The sequence below is a fragment of the Myotis myotis genome, unplaced genomic scaffold (genome assembly GCF_014108235.1).
Source record: "Myotis myotis isolate mMyoMyo1 unplaced genomic scaffold, mMyoMyo1.p scaffold_m19_p_2, whole genome shotgun sequence".
In the NCBI taxonomy this organism is placed as follows: domain Eukaryota; kingdom Metazoa; phylum Chordata; class Mammalia; order Chiroptera; family Vespertilionidae; genus Myotis; species Myotis myotis.
In genome coordinates this window covers 14,743,249-14,760,052 of record NW_023416324.1, presented here as the reverse complement: position 1 = coordinate 14,760,052, position 16,804 = coordinate 14,743,249, and the positions used below count along the sequence as shown (strand labels likewise).

The 16,804-nt window shown below is 55.3% G+C and overlaps 1 protein-coding gene across 1 annotated transcript in view; it reads right to left on the bottom strand.

The window, feature by feature from the left end:
• Nucleotides 1-513: 513 nt before the first annotated feature.
• The window catches only part of MAN1C1 (mannosidase alpha class 1C member 1), a 136,993-nt gene continuing 120,702 nt past the window's right edge, over nucleotides 514-16,804 (bottom strand). The window contains exons 7-12 of the mRNA XM_036349106.1: nucleotides 16,523-16,616; nucleotides 11,560-11,675; nucleotides 6,821-7,040; nucleotides 4,143-4,315; nucleotides 2,808-2,923; nucleotides 514-1,908 (exon numbers count right to left, since the gene is read on the bottom strand). Coding sequence (XP_036204999.1) covers nucleotides 1,782-1,908; nucleotides 2,808-2,923; nucleotides 4,143-4,315; nucleotides 6,821-7,040; nucleotides 11,560-11,675; nucleotides 16,523-16,616 — 846 coding nt within the window. The 3' untranslated portion in view covers nucleotides 514-1,781. The remainder of the gene's footprint in view (nucleotides 1,909-2,807; nucleotides 2,924-4,142; nucleotides 4,316-6,820; nucleotides 7,041-11,559; nucleotides 11,676-16,522; nucleotides 16,617-16,804) is intronic.

Below are 16,804 nucleotides of genomic sequence, written 5' to 3'. Positions count from 1 at the left end.
CCTGGACCAGAATCAAACCCGGGACCCTCTGGTCCGCAGTCCGATGCTCTATCCACTGAACTAAACTAGTTGGCAGTTTTTGTTTATTTCTTGTGGGCACAGGCGAGTCACCAAAGCCACGGGTTCAGGAGTGAAGTGACTCGCTGGACTCAGGCAGTGACTTATTCGCCCAGTGCCAGGGCTTCTGCGACAGGTGACCTCACCGACAGCTCTGGCTGCTGCGTGGAAGCGGCTGGAAACACCAGAGTCCCTGTCCTCCACTTCCCACACCCCCAGGCACCAGTGGCGTCCCACCTACTCTCACAGCAACCACGGGAGGTGCAGGAAAAGATGGCCCAGAGAGGTGAGGTCCCCTGCCCTGGGCCCCACACCCCAGGGCTCAGAATGTCCCTTCGAAGTTAGCTGTGTGGACAGCTGCAGAGGGGGGAGGAGGGAGGGGGTAGGGGGGAAGGGGGAGAGGGGAGGGGGGAGGGGAAGAGGGAAGGGGGGAGGGGAAAATGAGCGCTCACCTCACTGCTGGGGCCTAGATTCCTTTCAGGGGGCTTCAGGGAAGCAGGAGCTGGTCACAGGGGAGAGTGGATTTGTGGGTGCTCATCCCACTGTCCTTCTTAGCTTCTAGGTCTCAGCTTGAAGGCTATCTGGTCAGGGAGCCTCTCCTTGACCGCTAAGATAGGCCCTGGTCATTCGTACTTCAGCGGTTTGTCTCCTTTGCAGCATTTCATACAACTTGCAGGCACGTCACTTACTGTGCTTCTGCCACCTTGACTTGTGGGCTTCCTGAGGGCGGTGTCTCTGGCATCTCCCCTGTCTGACCCTGCGGCCCTCCCCGAGCAGCGGCTGAAGGATGGAGCCCATGAACACAGGCCTGGGTGGTGGCGAATCACAGGGGCCGGGTCACCGCCGCCTTCACTGGCTGTGTGACCTCAGGCAAGTTGCTGCCTCTCTCTGGGCCTCTTTCAAGCCTTGACCTAAGCAGAAATGTCCAACTCTTCAAAAGATATCCCCCTTTTCGAATATATTAGGTCTTATTTAAGGGAAGGTAATAGAAGTTGGAGTCATTTACTAAATTATACTTTAAACCAACTGCTGGTTGATTATTCTGAAAACATTGCAATAGTTTTCCCAGGAATCACTGATGTGCAACGAATCCAATCGTATTTCTTATTCAATAAACTCTTTTATTGTAAGTTTTTAGATTTCTCCATTGCAATAATGAAAATAGCACTAGTATTCGTAACACTTAAACCCAAACCAAAGGGGAACCCCTCCTCAAATTATAAGGTAAATGACACATAATTGAACGAATAGTAAATGTTGGGCAAGAGGCATTTAAAATATAGAAATAAGGTCAAGGTTTTTGTACGCGTACAAATACTTTAAGGTTTAGTTGATGAAGGTGATTGTTTTGAAAGCATGGGATTTTGAAAACTAACATAATTTGTGATAAAACACAACTGTAGAGAAAAGGCAAAATCAAGCAAAACCCAAAATACCCCCAATACGAAAGGAAGTGAACCAAATACACGGGGTCGGTATGCAAACCTCCAGTCCTTTGGCCCTGGAATGGCAACTGAGTGGGTTTCATAGAAATTCTCCATAGAAAGGAATGTCTGGGCCTGGTGGGACATCGCTGTCTCCGGGCCTGTCTCCTCACAGAGGAGAAGTGGCGTGTCCAGCACATCTGTCTGGAGCGGGGCCTGCGTTCCCAATCCCTTTGAGAACAGTCCCCAAACCTGAAAAGGCGAGGCGTCCCTGCGGCTCGGGACGGCAGGGAGCTGGGGTCAGAGCTGGCCCCCGACCCTGCCAGCGCTGTCCGAGTGGTTCACGGGCAGCGGGTGGGCCTCCGTGTTGAACACCCAGTCTTCCAGGGACAGCATGTCATCTTCAGAGAACAGAAGATAGAGGTACCTGTGCCAGGCAGGGAGGGGGCGAGACACAGCTGTCAGTGCTCTGGGAACAGGGGCCCTGGGAAGGAACCTCAGGGCCTCTGCCACAGGCCTGTGGCTACGGTACAGGGTGGGCAAGATCCCAAATCCACTCAGAGGGTTGGACCCAGGGGAGACGCTGTGACGCTGAGAAGCGCACTGGGCTTGGGGCAGACGGCCCTGGTTTAATCCTGGCCCTGCCCCGGCCCTCACACCCAACAGCTTCATTCAGGCCCTTTGCCCCTGGCCTCTGGGAGTCCTGCCAGGGCGCCGTGTGGCCTAGCTTCTCCTTCTGTGCAGGGTGGCCTGAGCCCTGGGCTCTCCCCGATGTGCCCCTCAGGAGACTCTATAAAGTACATGTGAGGGCACTAAAATGAACAGGGAGCGGTGACTCCAGAACCCCAGCTTCCCAAGCCATGTGTGTTTTTATTAGAAGGAATGGACCATTCCAGTTCACCCTAAAGGCTCAAGGGCATTGCTCTGGGGAACGGCAAGGAGCCCAGGGGACAGTGTAGCAACCCTGCAGAGGAAAGTCACCAGCATATCGACACCATCGCCCTTGTTATTTTGCAGAAGGAGCTTAGTTTTATGGACCTTAAGGAACCTGAGGAGACAGGTTACAGAACTGACTTGTCCCACAGCTAATACTTCAGCTATGCTAGTGGGTAGAGTCCAACCCAGCCTCACTCTGAGTAGAAACTGGCCTGGCCCAAGGCTCACCCATGGGCGGGGCGGGTCTCACACTATGCCAAGCCCCACCCCCTGGGCCCCCTTCCTGTGACTGCAGACCCTGACTCTGGGAAGGGACAGACTGCTGACCGCCCGCCTCCCTAGGAAAGCTGCGTGTCTGCTGGTAAGAACAGTGACCAAGCCCCGGCTCACTTCAGCGTCTCCGCTAGGAAGAAGGTCTGCTGCTTGTTGTCATGGTTGGGGATGCTGCTGTACACGTCTTGGATCCCGGCGAAACCGGCTTCTGTCCGACAGTATTTCTCCAAGGCCTGGGTAGGGCGAGAGGAGAGGACCCCCCCAAGCTCTCAATAGGCAGGCCCCTGACACCTCGACGGGGGACCCCTGGCGTTTGTGGAAGCAGAAGGCTGAGCTATTCTCAAGGTTCAGCGCCCGCTGCCAGGCTGGGGGGCTTGCCGCCAGCTCAGTCCCAGCGGGAGAGCTGTGCCCGGGCTCTCCACCTGGTGTGAGCCGAGAGGAGGCTTCTCTCTGCCGCTCATGGAATAGACTGATGTCAGACTTGCCCAGTGGGGACAGAGGAAGGCGCTGGTGGTGTTCGTGGCTGGGCTGTGGGACTGTCATCCCAGGATTCTCCGTGAAGATATGGTCCCTGGGCTGCAGGTGGGCAGGCCATGGACTCTCTGTCTTTTGCATAGAAATGCATTTCTCACCCACTGAGGGTTTGCAGATGGGGCCCAGGAGCACAGACACTTGGCCTTCAGAGGCCAAGAACGAGGCCTTGGGGAAGCAAGAGACTGACCAGAAAGCCATGACAATGATCCTGAGCAGGCCTGTGCCCACCTGAGTATGACGCTCAGGGTGTGGCTCTCCCAGGACAGTACCTGCCTCTGACAGCAGTGGGTGGGGAAGGAGGGGAGGACAGAGAAGGCTCAGCATCCATGAAGGAACCTTCCAGAGTCCCCACACCTGCCTTTGACACTTGCCCTAAAGTGGGCATGAGATTTCCCACTAGGTAGCTGCGGACAAGAGGAGAGACAGGTGGGGTGAGTGGGTGGGTGAGCAGAGTCCAAGAGAGGGAGCGGGTGGCCAGGGGCTGGGCTGGCTCTGGGGAGAGGAGGGAGGGGAGCTGCTGGCCTAGCAGCTGTTCCTGTTTGAGAGGCGACATCTGAAGCATTGGTCCAAGCTTCAGGGTCAGAAAGCAGTGACCACATGTGCTCTGGCCCTCTTGGCTGCTGCCCTGCCTTTGCCCCTCTACGTTTGTTGGCACCGGGGCCAGAGCCTCAAGGCTACGGGCCTCAGAACCCTCTTCAAGTTCCTGGCTTGACTGTGCCCAGCTGGGGACTCCTGGTTCTGCAACCATAACCTTGACCCTTGATTTCTGAACTTCAGCCAGATGCCAACCTGGCTTGACCTTCCTCTCAGCGCCTGAGCCATGGGGTTTTGGACTCTGACTGGGACTTCTCAAGGGCACCTGCCACTCATTTAAGCCTCCCCACCCACCCTTCCCCCAGCCCAGCCCAGCCCACTCACCATCACCACTTCCCAGCCCCACTCCCGGTAGATGGGGTTGTGGGTCTGTCGCCATAAGTACATGTAGCTCTCCACCACCTCGGGTCTCAGGATGTAGTAGCTCTCGCTCAGCTGCGTGGCCACCGCCTCTTTGCCGGAGTTAAACCAGAAGGCCTCGGGCCCCAGTTTGGTATCTGTGGAGTGACCGACCAGAGGGCCTGGGTCAGACCACTCACCTGCTGCCCAGGATAGATCTGGGGGTGATGGTTGGTGATGGAGGGTGTGGGTGGGCCTGCCTGGATTGCCTGAGCCTGGCAGATATACAACTTCCCTCTTGGCCCAGACTGGCCAAAGCAAGACCCTCGAGGCCTCAAAATTTTGCAATTTTAGAATTTGAGAATCCAGATGAACTACCCAGCAGGCTGGGGAGACAAAGGTTGGGGTGGTGTTCCCTAACTGTGTGTGTTGAGACATAAGCCCTGCAAGATGTTCATCAGAGTTCAGCCAAGACAGGGTTCCAGGTTTCAACACATTTGGAGAGAAGTGGGTTAAAAAGTAAAACAGTCTCACTCCTGCAGGACTTATCAGATCCTTTCACGTGCTAATATGCAACGAAGCTTCTCCACAGACCGTAGGAAGGTGCTTTTAGCTCCTCTCAGAACCAGCCTTCTGGTTTGACAGTTTGGGAGAGGAGGGAAAGAACTGCCCAGAACAAGCACACTCATCCTCGGGCAGAGGGAGCCGACTGAGTCAGGCTGGTGAGGTCTGCTTTGCTGCTGTCATTGTTTTGTTCGTTTGTGGACAATTTACTGCCGTTCCTGTTCTGTGGATGACCACAATTATATAACCACTACCACAGCCACCATTTGTGATGTCAAAGGCTGTGCTGGGTGCTTTGCTACACATTACTTCAGTCCTTAAAGGAATGTGTTCTTGGTGAGGGAGGTGTTACTATCCCTCTACCATGCATGTGGGAACTGAGGATCAGAGAGGCTAAGTAATCTGTCCAGGGGAACACAGCGTGCTGTGGCTGTGCGGGACGTTACCCAGGATTTGTCTGATGCCCCCTCCCTATGCTGTGTCCGCTCTCTTTCCCTTCTGAGTCTGACTCTCCAGGCCTCAAGTTTAGGGTATGTGGGTTGGGTCTTCCTCCCTTTAATGCCTGCATGTCCTGTCCAGGTTGGCCGAGGGCCTGGTTCTGGTTCTATTGTGAGCCCTTCCTCCTCCCACCATGGTTCAGGACCCTAGAGGCCCAGAGTTGTTTTTCCTCAAAACACGAGCTTTGCAGGATGTCCTACTCTTCCGTGGAGGGCTTCCTGGGAGAGGAATTAGCCAGACCCAGGCCCTTCTGATCCTCTCAGATGATGCAGACACTCCTACCATCAGAAAACAGTCGTCTTGCCCAGCTGCTAATGGGGTGAGGGCGAGAGCGCCTCTTGCAGCCGCCGCGGACGAGCCAGGCTGGCTGGAACAATATGCTCTATTACGTGGACCGTCTTTTATGGTCGGGGCTGATTGTCCCAGACAAATAGCAAGCTTTTTATTATTCCTGAGATTTCCTATTTGTTTATGGTGCTGGCAGAGAGAGCTCTTTGAGGCGACTTGAAGACCAGTTTTAGGACTCGTTGTGAATTGCTGGTTTTCTGAACAGCTCAGTCAGGACTCAGCTGCTGTGGTCACAGACACATCTCAGTGGACCTAACAAACCCTCCCATGCTGCTGGCTGAGGGCGCTGGCTACATGCTTTCTGGGACCAGGGAGAGACCCCATCCTGGTGACCTGTGTTATAGTTCACATTGAACGGACGAGAAAACGGAGGCCACCAGCTGGTGAGTGGCAGAGTAGCACCTGAACCAGGAATTTTTTACTGCAAATCTTGGGTCATCTGCTCCAGCCAAGACTGGGGTTAAACTCAGAGTAGTGGGCACCTCCTGGGGTCCTGGGGGGGCTGGGGATTGCTCTGAGGGCCGCTGTTCAGAGGCAGCACACAGCGGGGAGCCGAGCATCAGGAGACCTGGGTTCTGGCCCGGCTTAGCCACTCACAGTGGTGTGACTTCGGCTCTGGACTGACTGAGTTTCCCCCCGTGTAAATTGAAAGTCGGGTTCATGTTCTCTAACGTGACTGCTGACTCTGGCATTTGACCGTTCTGCATGAGTGCTGAGCGGATGGCCAAGAAGCGCTCAAGCTTGGATCAAAGAGGGTGATGAAAGGTGGTGCCAGGAGGTGCCCAGCCCCACTAAACGGAGGGGTTTTGAGGAGGAAAAGCAGAGGTGCTGGAGGGTAGGGGGTCAGGGAGAAGGAATTCTCTAGGCTCAGGAGGCCAATGTTTCTGCCTCAGGGGCCGGAGGACCCTCTGCTCTGTGCCCCACCCATGGGGCCACGTCATGTGATCTGTGGCCACATCATCCCTGAGCCTCAGTTTCCTCATCTGTGTTGTGAGGTTCAGCAATGACGTATGAAGTGCTGAACAATACCTGGCAAACACAAAGGGCTTAATACGTCACCCCATTTCCCCTTTAATTTAGTTACAACCTCAGTGCACAGACAGCGCATCCCTTGTTCAAATTCTGCCTAACTGCAGAGGGCGAGACTTCCTTAAGACCACGGTTCCCTGCACTCCCCCACTCTGCCGGACTCCCAGCTCTTCCTGGTGTCTAGCCTCGGTGTGTCCTGCTGGCCCGGCCCCTGGCCGGGTTACCTGAGCGGTCGTACGACTCGTGGCACGTCTTAGTGATCTGGGCTGCGAGCTCTCGGTAGTGGGCCCTCTTGTCCTCCTCGGCGTCCTCGGCGCCCAGGGCGATCATGCCCCCGGAGAAACAGGCCAGGTGCCCCATCTTGTGGTCCAGGTTCCCCCCGCGCCACTCGGCAATGTAGGTCAGCCCCCCGGGAGACACATTCACCAAGTGGGTCTCGATTGCCTGGGAGCAAGGTGGGAATTGGGCAGGGAGAGGGGTGTGGGAGGGCACAGGGAAGGAGCGGAGAGGACAGAAAGTGAGTATTTTGGAGACAGCAGCAAATGCAGCTCTACCGAGCCCTCTGTCCCAGGCAAAGGGGGCCCACTGACCTCAGCCGGCTGCTGGCCCACTGGGGCCCGTGGGAGCTCTGCCGCTCGCCCAGCTAAGGCCTGGAGCCTGCTGGGGGCTCGGACATAAGGTAGCTCCCCAGGGTGAGTCTCACACAGACTTGAAAATCTACGTACAAAAAATTTCAAAACATCTTTAAGAATTATTACCCTCCTTGGTTAGGGAATCTTAACCTGTGGATGGGCTTCAGGGTGTCACAAATGCCCCTAAAATTGTACACGACACTTTTGTGTATGTGCATTTTCTTTTTCTTAAAAATTGGTTTTTACTGATTTTAGAGAGAGAGGAAAGGAGAGGGAGGGAGAGAGAGAGAAACATCGATGTGAGAGGAAAACATCGATCAGCTGCCTCCTACATGCCCCCTACTGGGGATCGAGTCCGCAACCCAGGCATGTGCCCTGGCTGGGAACTGAGTTGTGACCTTTTGGTGCATAGGATGACGCTGAACCTACTGAGTCACACCGGCCAGAGCTGTATGTGCATTTTCATGGGACAAGGGCCCATATATTTCATCAGATTCTAAAATAGACAAAACAAAACAAAACAAAAAACAGAGAAAATTGAGAGGTGCTCTCTACAGCCCCTCATTACACGCCTTCCCATGTAATGCCCAGGACAAGGCGGGTACGTAGTCTGCAGTGCTCTCCACAAGAGGCCGAGTGCCTTGTCCCCAGTCATGCAGTCAGACCAGGACTGGGACAAGGACCCCTCGATGCCCAAGACTCCTCGGGTTCAAACCCGTCTCTACCAGTTTGGAGCTGTGTGACTTTGGGCGGGTTCTATGTTCTCTCCATGCTGTGACTTCCTTGCGTATAAAATGCAGGTAAGAACGTGAGCCACCTCATAGGGTCATGAGGGCTACATGAGATGTGTTGTAAGCTCAGCCGATTTCCCAGCACAGGAGAGTCCTCCATCAACGTTGGCTTTAACAATTCCTCTCCAGCTGGCCCCCTGCCCGCCCTCCTCTGCCCCACTGGCCTCTTCACTCATGCACCCCAGCCCCGATGAGTATTTTGTGAGCACCTCCTCTGTGCCAGGCTGTGTAGGTGCAGGGGATACAGCCCCTGAAGATGGGCCTGGACCCTGCCTTAGGGAGCTCACCCATGAGCACAGTGACTTCCCCCCAAATCAATACACACCAATATCACGATTTGTGACCAGCATTTTGAATGAAACAAATTGAGGGGACAGGCCAGGGAAATGTGGGAGGGGGTCCTGCTTTGCAGTGAGGTCAGAGGTCTCTGCCACGGTAATGCGCGTGAAGCAGATGAGGGTTCCTGCCTCAGGCTTTTCCCGCTGCTTCCGTCCCACTACTAACTCCAGCCCGGCCTTGGGGCCTCTTTGGGGTGCGTCCTTGGAGAGGACAGCTTAGCCCACGCCACTGCTGCCATGTTCTTCTACTATCCCACTATCTCCCTACGTGGTGCTATCCCCACTTTGTGTACACATGTTCATGTATGTTTCTGTGGAACGTGTCTCTCCCAGGACTCGGACTGCCGTGTGACAGCAGAAGCCACCACCAGCAATCTCCAGCCAGGGCCTGGCATACAGAAAGTGCTCAAACCCAATGTGCTCCCTGTGGGTTTTTTCCTTCTTCTCTGTAAGGTCTGGGCTGGTGGGTTGGCTGCAGGAACCTCCCTGAGCAGCAGAGGGGGAAGCAATGTTGATGGCCAGGCCAGGGCACCTGCTCACAGGGGAGGAGGCGTGGACAGCTGGCCACGGCTGGGCAGAGCTGTGTCCAGGCAGCTGCTCTGCATCCCTGAGCGTGCAGGTGCAGGGGCGGGATGGCAGGCCCAGTCCAGGTGCAGAAATATGGTTCAGTTACCCATTGTTAATGCTTGGGAGAGAACACAGACAGGAGTTGGAGGGGATCCCAGAAAGTCTCACACTGCAGCCGAAAATCTTCATCTTCAAGACAGTCTCCCATAGGTTATTTCTATTTGGGGTTAACCCAAGCTAAGTAACTTTGGTAAAGAGGAAACGATAACGCAGTTTCTCTTTGAAGGGACAACTGAGATAGCAGATGCAAAGATAAAAATAACAACACAAAAAAACCAAGGCTTACAGCACAGGCTGGCCATGGACTGGCCAGGAGGCTTAAATCCTGGCAAGAGACATAGCAAAGAGCGGACTGAGAGGCAGGCCTGGCCTGAACCCCAGCTCTGCATTCTGGGTGTTGGGCGACTCTGGGCAACTTATTTCACTTTTGTGAAGATTCCCTTCCTTCATCTGTAAAATGAGACTAACTTCTGTGCTGGCTGGGAGGCTATTCAGAGGCTCTGGCTTCCTTAGCCTCCTGGATGGGACCCTACCCCACCTGTGCCCGCCTGAGAGGGACTTCGGCAAGCCAGGCTCCTCTGTGAGTTGGCAGCTGTAAGCGGAGGCAGGAGAACTGCACCTCAAGGCAGCCGGACCCTGTTTGCACCCTGGCTCTGACATGTGTGATCGTGAGCCTCTCTGAGCCTGTTTCATCACCTGTAAGATGGGGGCTGAGGCACTAAATGTACTGCCCAGAGAAGGCCAGGTGACCTTTAGTGCCTAGTCCGTCCTTCTTGTCCTTTCTCCCATGACCTTCAGGGGTTGCTCAGTCAGCCTGTCTGAAGCCCCCATGCCCACCCCACGAGATATTGGTCTAACCTGCACACTGACACTGCCCCCAGCCCCCAGTCTAGCAGCTTTCCAGGCTGTTGCTTGGGTCCCACCCAGAGGTTCTCCTGTAACCTTGTTGGGGTACAGACTGGCCATTGGGATAAACATTTTTTTAAACCGATTTTTAGAGAGGGAGGAAGTGAGGGAAAGAGAGTGAAACATAGGCGTGGGAGAAATACATTGATCAGTTGCCTCTTGCATGTGCCCTGATGCGGGGATCAAACCTGAAACCTAGGTATGTGCCCTGACTCAGAACCGAACCCTGGACCTTCTGGTGCATGGGATGACACCCCAACCAACTGAGCCACACTGGCCAGGGCTGACCATCAGATTTTTAACGTGTGACTTTAAAAAAATATTTTTAAAATGGACTTTTCAGAGAGAGAAAGAGAAACAGCAATCAGCTGCCTCCTGCACGCCCTACTGGGGATCAAGCCGGCAATTGGGGCATGTGCTCTGACCTGGAATCAAACCAGCAACCCTTTGGGGCACAGGTTGAAGCACCAGCCAACTGAGCCACACCAGCCAGGGCTGACCATCAGGATTTTTAACAGGCCAACAAGGTTGACAACCACCAGAACGCTCTTCAAAGCCCCCAACTTGGCACAGGCCCAGCCCTTACCAGGGTCGGAGACACTGCAGGGGAAGATCAAATACAGGAGCAAAGCCAGTTGTCTCCTATTCAGTCAAGTGTTTCCATAAAGCTCCCCGTTTGCTTAAATAATTCGTGGCCATTTCTTCCCCGAAGCCTCAACTACTGTGCGCCTGAGGGCAGGGAACTAGGCTGCTCGTTAACTGCATGTGGGTGGCAGGAAGGGCTGAACCAGATCTGACAGGAAACACTGGCCGTGGGCTGGGCTCAGCCATAGAAGCTGTGTGGATGGGGCTGAGCCAGGCTGAGCTGGGACTGGAGTCCCAGGAGCTGCTTCATGACTGAGTCTTGGTGCCTGGGCGCTGGGCAGGGAAAACTCATTAGTGAGGCCGTAGCTTAGAGTCCACAGCCCTGCAGGCCTGTTTCAATGTGCTTCCTTTAAGCACTGCCATTGCTGCCTAGATTCATGTGATCGGAGGGCAGTGAGAGATCATCCATCCACCCACCCATATACCCCTACCCCTCCACCATCCATCCTTCCACCATCTACCCAGAGCCAGGAGACCCGCTCTGGCTTCAGCTCTGCCAGTGCCGTGCTGTGAGGCTCTGAGTAAGTGCTTCCCCTCTCTGGGTCTTGGTTTCCATCCACATAAAGAGAAGGGACAGAGCTGGATGCTCCACTGACAGAGGCCCCTCCCACTTGGATGCACTAGCTGTCACCTCTGGCTTGGCAGGAAGGTGGCTGAGGGTCTTGTTTTGCTGCCTCCTGCCTGGGGGCTGCCAGACACCGCCTGGCTGCGATCTGGGCTCCGGCACATCAGCTGAAGCACAGACACCGAGGTTTCTGAATGAGACTGCCTCCCGCTTCCCGCGAGGCCTCAGACAAATGAGTGCACCTCCTCGAGCCCGGGTTTCTATCTGAAACAAGGATGCTAACATGGCCCTAATTTCAAGGCGCTGAGAAGAGTTATGAGACGGGTGTGCAGTGACCGATGGGGCAGGAGCTGTCTGTGGTTCCCCAGCCAGCGCACTGTGGGGGAGGGACAGACAAGGCCCTGGCACTCGGGCCTGTGTGAGCACGGGGGGCGAAGGACCGTGAAGGTGCTGTCTTACCGTCAAGGCTTCGTAGTACATGTCTTTAGCCTCCGTGTCTGTCTTGGCTGACATCAACCAGGATTTGATCAAATATTCATAAAAACTGTCCCCGAGTCCTCCAACCGAGACGTGGTCTGTGAGGGGAAAGCAGACAGAACATTATCTCCATCGCCGAGGCGCGGCAGGACCGGTGGAGCGCACATCTTGCCCACTGAGCTCGTGGCCTGCGGGCGGAGCGTGCGGGTGGAGCAGCATTTCATCAGCAGCCCCCCAGCCCGGAACAGCGGCTGAGAGAGAGACACAGCCTGCGACTCGGGGAGCCAGGCCTTCTCCAGCGCAGTGGCCCTGCACACAGGTGCGGGGGCTCAGCCAGGGCTATAAATCATGTCGCCATAGCAGGCCGAGGACGGCAGGGCCTCTGGTTATTAACTGGAAATGAGCTGCATTTCTTTAAAAAGATAATCTGGTGGCAGGGGGTGGAGATTTTTATTACCTGGTGACAAACATGGTAATTAATGCTGGGAAGGTTCCTAAAAGGCCATGAAGAGGAGGAAGGAGAGGCTTGATTTAGGCGGTCAGGGTACAGAGCCTTTCTGGAAAAACTGAGTTTAAATTTAGCGAATTGGGATGAATGGAGTTCAAAGGAGCAGGGGGAGGACAAATGGGATTTGAGGACGCCCCTCTTGCCTGGTGGTGTCACCCGAAGTCCCCACGGAGCAGGACCTCCAGGCTGTGGTTGAATGAGGAGGCATCTCCACCCAGGGCTGTCCTGGGAGAAAAACGGGGTGACCAAGGAACCACAGAAGCAAGACACGGACAGAAAACACTCACATGCTTTAAAAAGTAACAACGGGAAACATAAAGGCACTTAATAACATAATGCAGAGCAAACGTCACTTCCCTGTTAGGATTCACTAAAGCAGAGAGAGGGGATGGGGGATGGATTAAGGTAGGGTGGGTGGATTGGGAAGAATATTTTCAGCTCCTTTGCAGAAACGGTAAAAAGAGAAAGAAATAGAGAATACACCGACAGCTACCAGGTCGATGGTGGGCTAGGGGTTTTGTTGTATTATTATTATTTTTTAAAAATATATTTTATTGATTTTTTTACAGAGAGGAAGGGAGAGGGATAGAGAGTTAGAAACATCGATGAGAGAGAAACATCAATCAGCTGCCTCCCGCACACACCCTACTGGGGATGTGCCCGCAACCAAGGTACATGCCCTTGACCGGAATCGAACCTGGGACCCCTCAGTCCGCAGGCCGATGCTCTATCCACTGAGCCAAACCAGCCAGGGCTTGTTGTATTATTTATAACATCTTCCCCAGAACCTTGCAAGGTGAGCACTATCAACCCCATTTACCGGATGGGAAAAAGGAGAGCGAGCCTAAACCGCTCACCCGAGGTCACCAAGCTGGCAGCTCTCACTCTCTGCAGCTTCACACAGTCAACCAGAGGACGAAACCAAAGAGGCACAGAGAAAGGACAGTGCACAGAGAAGGAGCAGAGGGTGAGGGCAGCCGGGCCGGGGAGAGGGGCTGAGAGGAGGCCCCCACAGTAAACCAGCCCTCGGCCCCTCCACCAACAGATCCTGGCCAGCGAGTTTTCAGGAATGGAACAAACACTCGCAAAAATTGGAACCAACCAGGTAAAGCCTAAGCCTTGAGGAGTGGAAGGGGGTGGGTGTGGGCTGGACTTTGCCAGTGAAGAGGGAAGAGAGAACCAGCACAGCACACCCCTCACCCCTATTCCTAGGTGGAGGGCACACAAAGGGCGGGGGGGGGGAGGGGTGGCGATGGCATGTCCCTGTTGGAGTAGGAGGTCTGTGTGGAGCAGGGATGGGGGGAAGGCTATAAGCAAACTGAGTCAGCCTCTGCCTCGAGCCGCTGAAGCTCACAGCCCACAGAGGAGCCCTGGCTCACAGGTGGCAGCCAGGGCACTGCCATCTCCACACTCATCTCCTGGTCCTGCCTCCCCTCACTGTTTCTCCACCCCCCAACCTCCGGCCCCCAGCCTCCCATGCTATTTCTCACCTTGTATGGCTGGGCTTCCTCACCGGAAACCTCAGCTTCCTCCCCTCAGAAAGGCTTTCCCCAGTGCTCGCATGACCCCTCCCCTCCCCTCCCTCCCTGCAGGGTGACCATGCGGGAGAGTGAGACACACACACACACACACACACACACACACACACACGCATACGCGCGCACACACACAGCCTGGCCCGGGAAGAGCACCCAGTGATGCTACCCTCCCGTTGCTGGGGGCGTGCCTGATGCTGTCGTCAGAACCTGTTTGGGGTCTGCCTCCCGGGCGAGGCTGTGAGCTCTTTGTGGAGAGGGACTGTGTAGGATGCACATGTTATGTTCAGGACCTTTACTGCGCACAGCAGCCGCCCTGAATGAATGAAAGGAAGGCAGGTTTGCGCTGTGCTGGAAAGGGCCTCAGATGCCAAGCCAAAGAGTTTGGATGTTATCACGTGTGTGTCTGGAGCAGGCTTCACCTGGCCGGTGGTGCAGGAGAGGGGAGCCAGGTCGCCAGGACTCCATAGGCGACGGAGACCGGACACCCATGTGGGGCGGTGCGCATAGTCTCTCAGGGGACCTTGACTGAAGTGGACAGTTCTCACTTGGAGGTCCCACTGCTTTCTAGCTGCCGTGTGTGTGCGTGTGCGTGTGTGTGCGTGTGTACGTATGTGTGCGTGGTATGTGTGTGTGGTCGTCTCGGTGCTGGGTGATGCACTGGGAGAAGCCTAGGCCTGGGTGGAATCAGAGGCCGGATCTGCTCTTAGCTCCAGGCAAGCCATTTCCCCTGCCAGTCCTGTCTTCTCCAGTAAAATGCTTTTCAAAGGGGAGCCCGAGTTGGTGTAGACAGGCCTTAGAGCAGAGGTGGGTTCTGCTGCTTCCTGACCATGTCAACCTCTCATCACATCACATCTCATCATCTGGGCAGCAAGAAGCAGCACCCAACAAGCCGGGAAACCTGCCGGCAGAAGACAGCACGCACTGGGGAGGCCGCCGGGCTCACGCTCCCTTTTGGAAGAATCTAGACCTGCCACTGCCTTCCCACCGAGGAGAGAGTGGGATTCTGGCAGTGGACAAGGAGGCCGAGCCCTCCAGGGCTGGCAGCTCTCTGAGCTCTCATCCGTGATGGGTGCCAGCAGGAGCCTGGTGGCTTCTCCGGCTGAGATCCTAGCAGCCAGAGGTCTTGGTCTCCCCTGTTTCCCTGAAGCTCAGCTTCAAGCAGGAGTGGGGAGCTGCCAAGAGCACCCCAGTTCCTCCTTTGCCTCTCTAAGCTACAATTTCTACGGTTGCAAATCGGCTAAACAGAGGATTCAAGGAGAAAAAAGAATGTGAACACACTTAGCTTATGCAAGTGGGGAATGTTATCATCTGGAAAAATACACAATCACAAAAAAAACACCCTGATGAAAACCTGAGATGACCCCAGGCGCCAGAGCCCGGGAAGGAGGAAGCAGGCGCCAGATGTAACCCCCTCTGCTCGTTAGCAGGCTGTGGATTCATATTTTATTAATATGAAACAAATTTTCACACGTGACCGACTTGGGCCAGCCCTGTGACCCCTGGCGCAGCCTGAAAAGAAAATTATGCTTCTCGGTGGGGGCTCCCCGGTAATTTGCCAAGGTGGCTGCCAGCTGGAAGCCACACCCTCTCCTTTTGTGGGCTTTGCTGCGTCGTCCCGGAGCAGCGGAGGCCAGCAGCCGGGCAGTTTATCTCTGTCCAGTCAGGTCTTGCAATTAAAAGCAGTAACAGTTACTGAACGGTCTCTTCCTGTGGCCATAATCTTAATTCAACCCTTCGTTTTCTCCTGCACTTTTGGATTTCATAGCATGTTTGGTTAAAAATACTGTGCGTTTCTAGAAGTGGTTTTTGCAGGAGGCCACTTGGGAGTGAGGTCATTACCAGGGAAACGTCCTGGGTCCAACTTCCTGGGCCTCGAGACCTGCGATCAGGGAGGCTGGGGCTGGAAGGACAGGCCCTGCCTGCATACTGTTACTCACGGGCCCGTCTCCAGCAGATGAACTGAAATCTGTTTCCTGCAGCTTTTGGTCATTACTCCAACCCCCTCCACAGCACACAAAGAACATATCTCCAGTTCTTCTCCCATTTTGCAGGAGAGGAAACCAAGGCTCAAAGAGATAAAATGAACACCCCCCCTCACTCCCAGCCATGCAGTAATCAGACCCATGTCTCCTTTGACGCCAGCCCTGGCTGATGCCATAACAGCTGGGGCTAGAGGGGGTGGGAGAGGGAGAGGGGCCCTTGTTTGGGCAGAGGCAGTGAGGCGTGGGATCTGGGGAGGCCCTTGAGCAGGGCCCATGGAACCTGCTGCCACCAGTTTGTGCGATGACCACAAGACACGACCGGGGCCTTGGTCAGGAGGGCAAGGTGGAGCAGGGCTTCTCAGCAGGGGCAGTGCCAGGGGCCTGGAGACTTCAACACTCTCGCCTGAGTGTCCCCCCAAGACCCATTTTGTTTCAGCAGGTGAAGCTGGGGGCTGTGAACGAGGCTCCACAGGTGACCAGGTGACCGACATCTCTGGCTGAGAAGCCTCTGCACGGAGAACAGCAGGAAGCCTGGGACCTGCTCCGGCACGTGTAGGACACTGCAGCGGATTCGTGGTTTCTATATCGCTGTATTAGGTAGGTTCTGCTTAAGTTTAAAATCTAAAATCGAAGGGGCTAGGAGAGGAACACTCCCGGAAGGGTGAGGGATGATGGAGGCGTCAGCGGGCACAGAGATGGAGGGTGTAGCCCTGATGGAGGCTGGCGACAGCTGGCGTGAGGGGGATGCGCAGGGCGTCACCACAGCAATGACAACCATAGTGAAAGCTCCCCCAGCTACCCGGCGGGCGGGGCATCCAGGAGCGCTGAGCGAGTGACTCTGGTCTGTGCCCTGCAGGGGCCTCGCCGGGAAGCTGGCCAGGAACCCGCTAAGGACGGGGGCGTGTCTCTGTACTCACGTTGGATCCAGTTCCCACTCACTGGACTGATGAAGTTGGGGTAGAGGCCGAATGGCTTGTCGATCTTCCTGAGGAACTTGCGGATGTGCCTGACCTGCCGGGAGATGGACACCAGGCACACCCTCACTTTTCCGAAGAAGCCAGCCCCTCCCAGCTCGCCAGGGACCGGGCAGCTGGTTCAGACCCCGAGGAGGCAGGAAGGGGGAGCTGTCAAGCCAACAGCAGGCTCCAGCCAGAGCTGGGGGGATGGCCTTGACCTGTGCCCTTGTGCGGGCGGGGCCT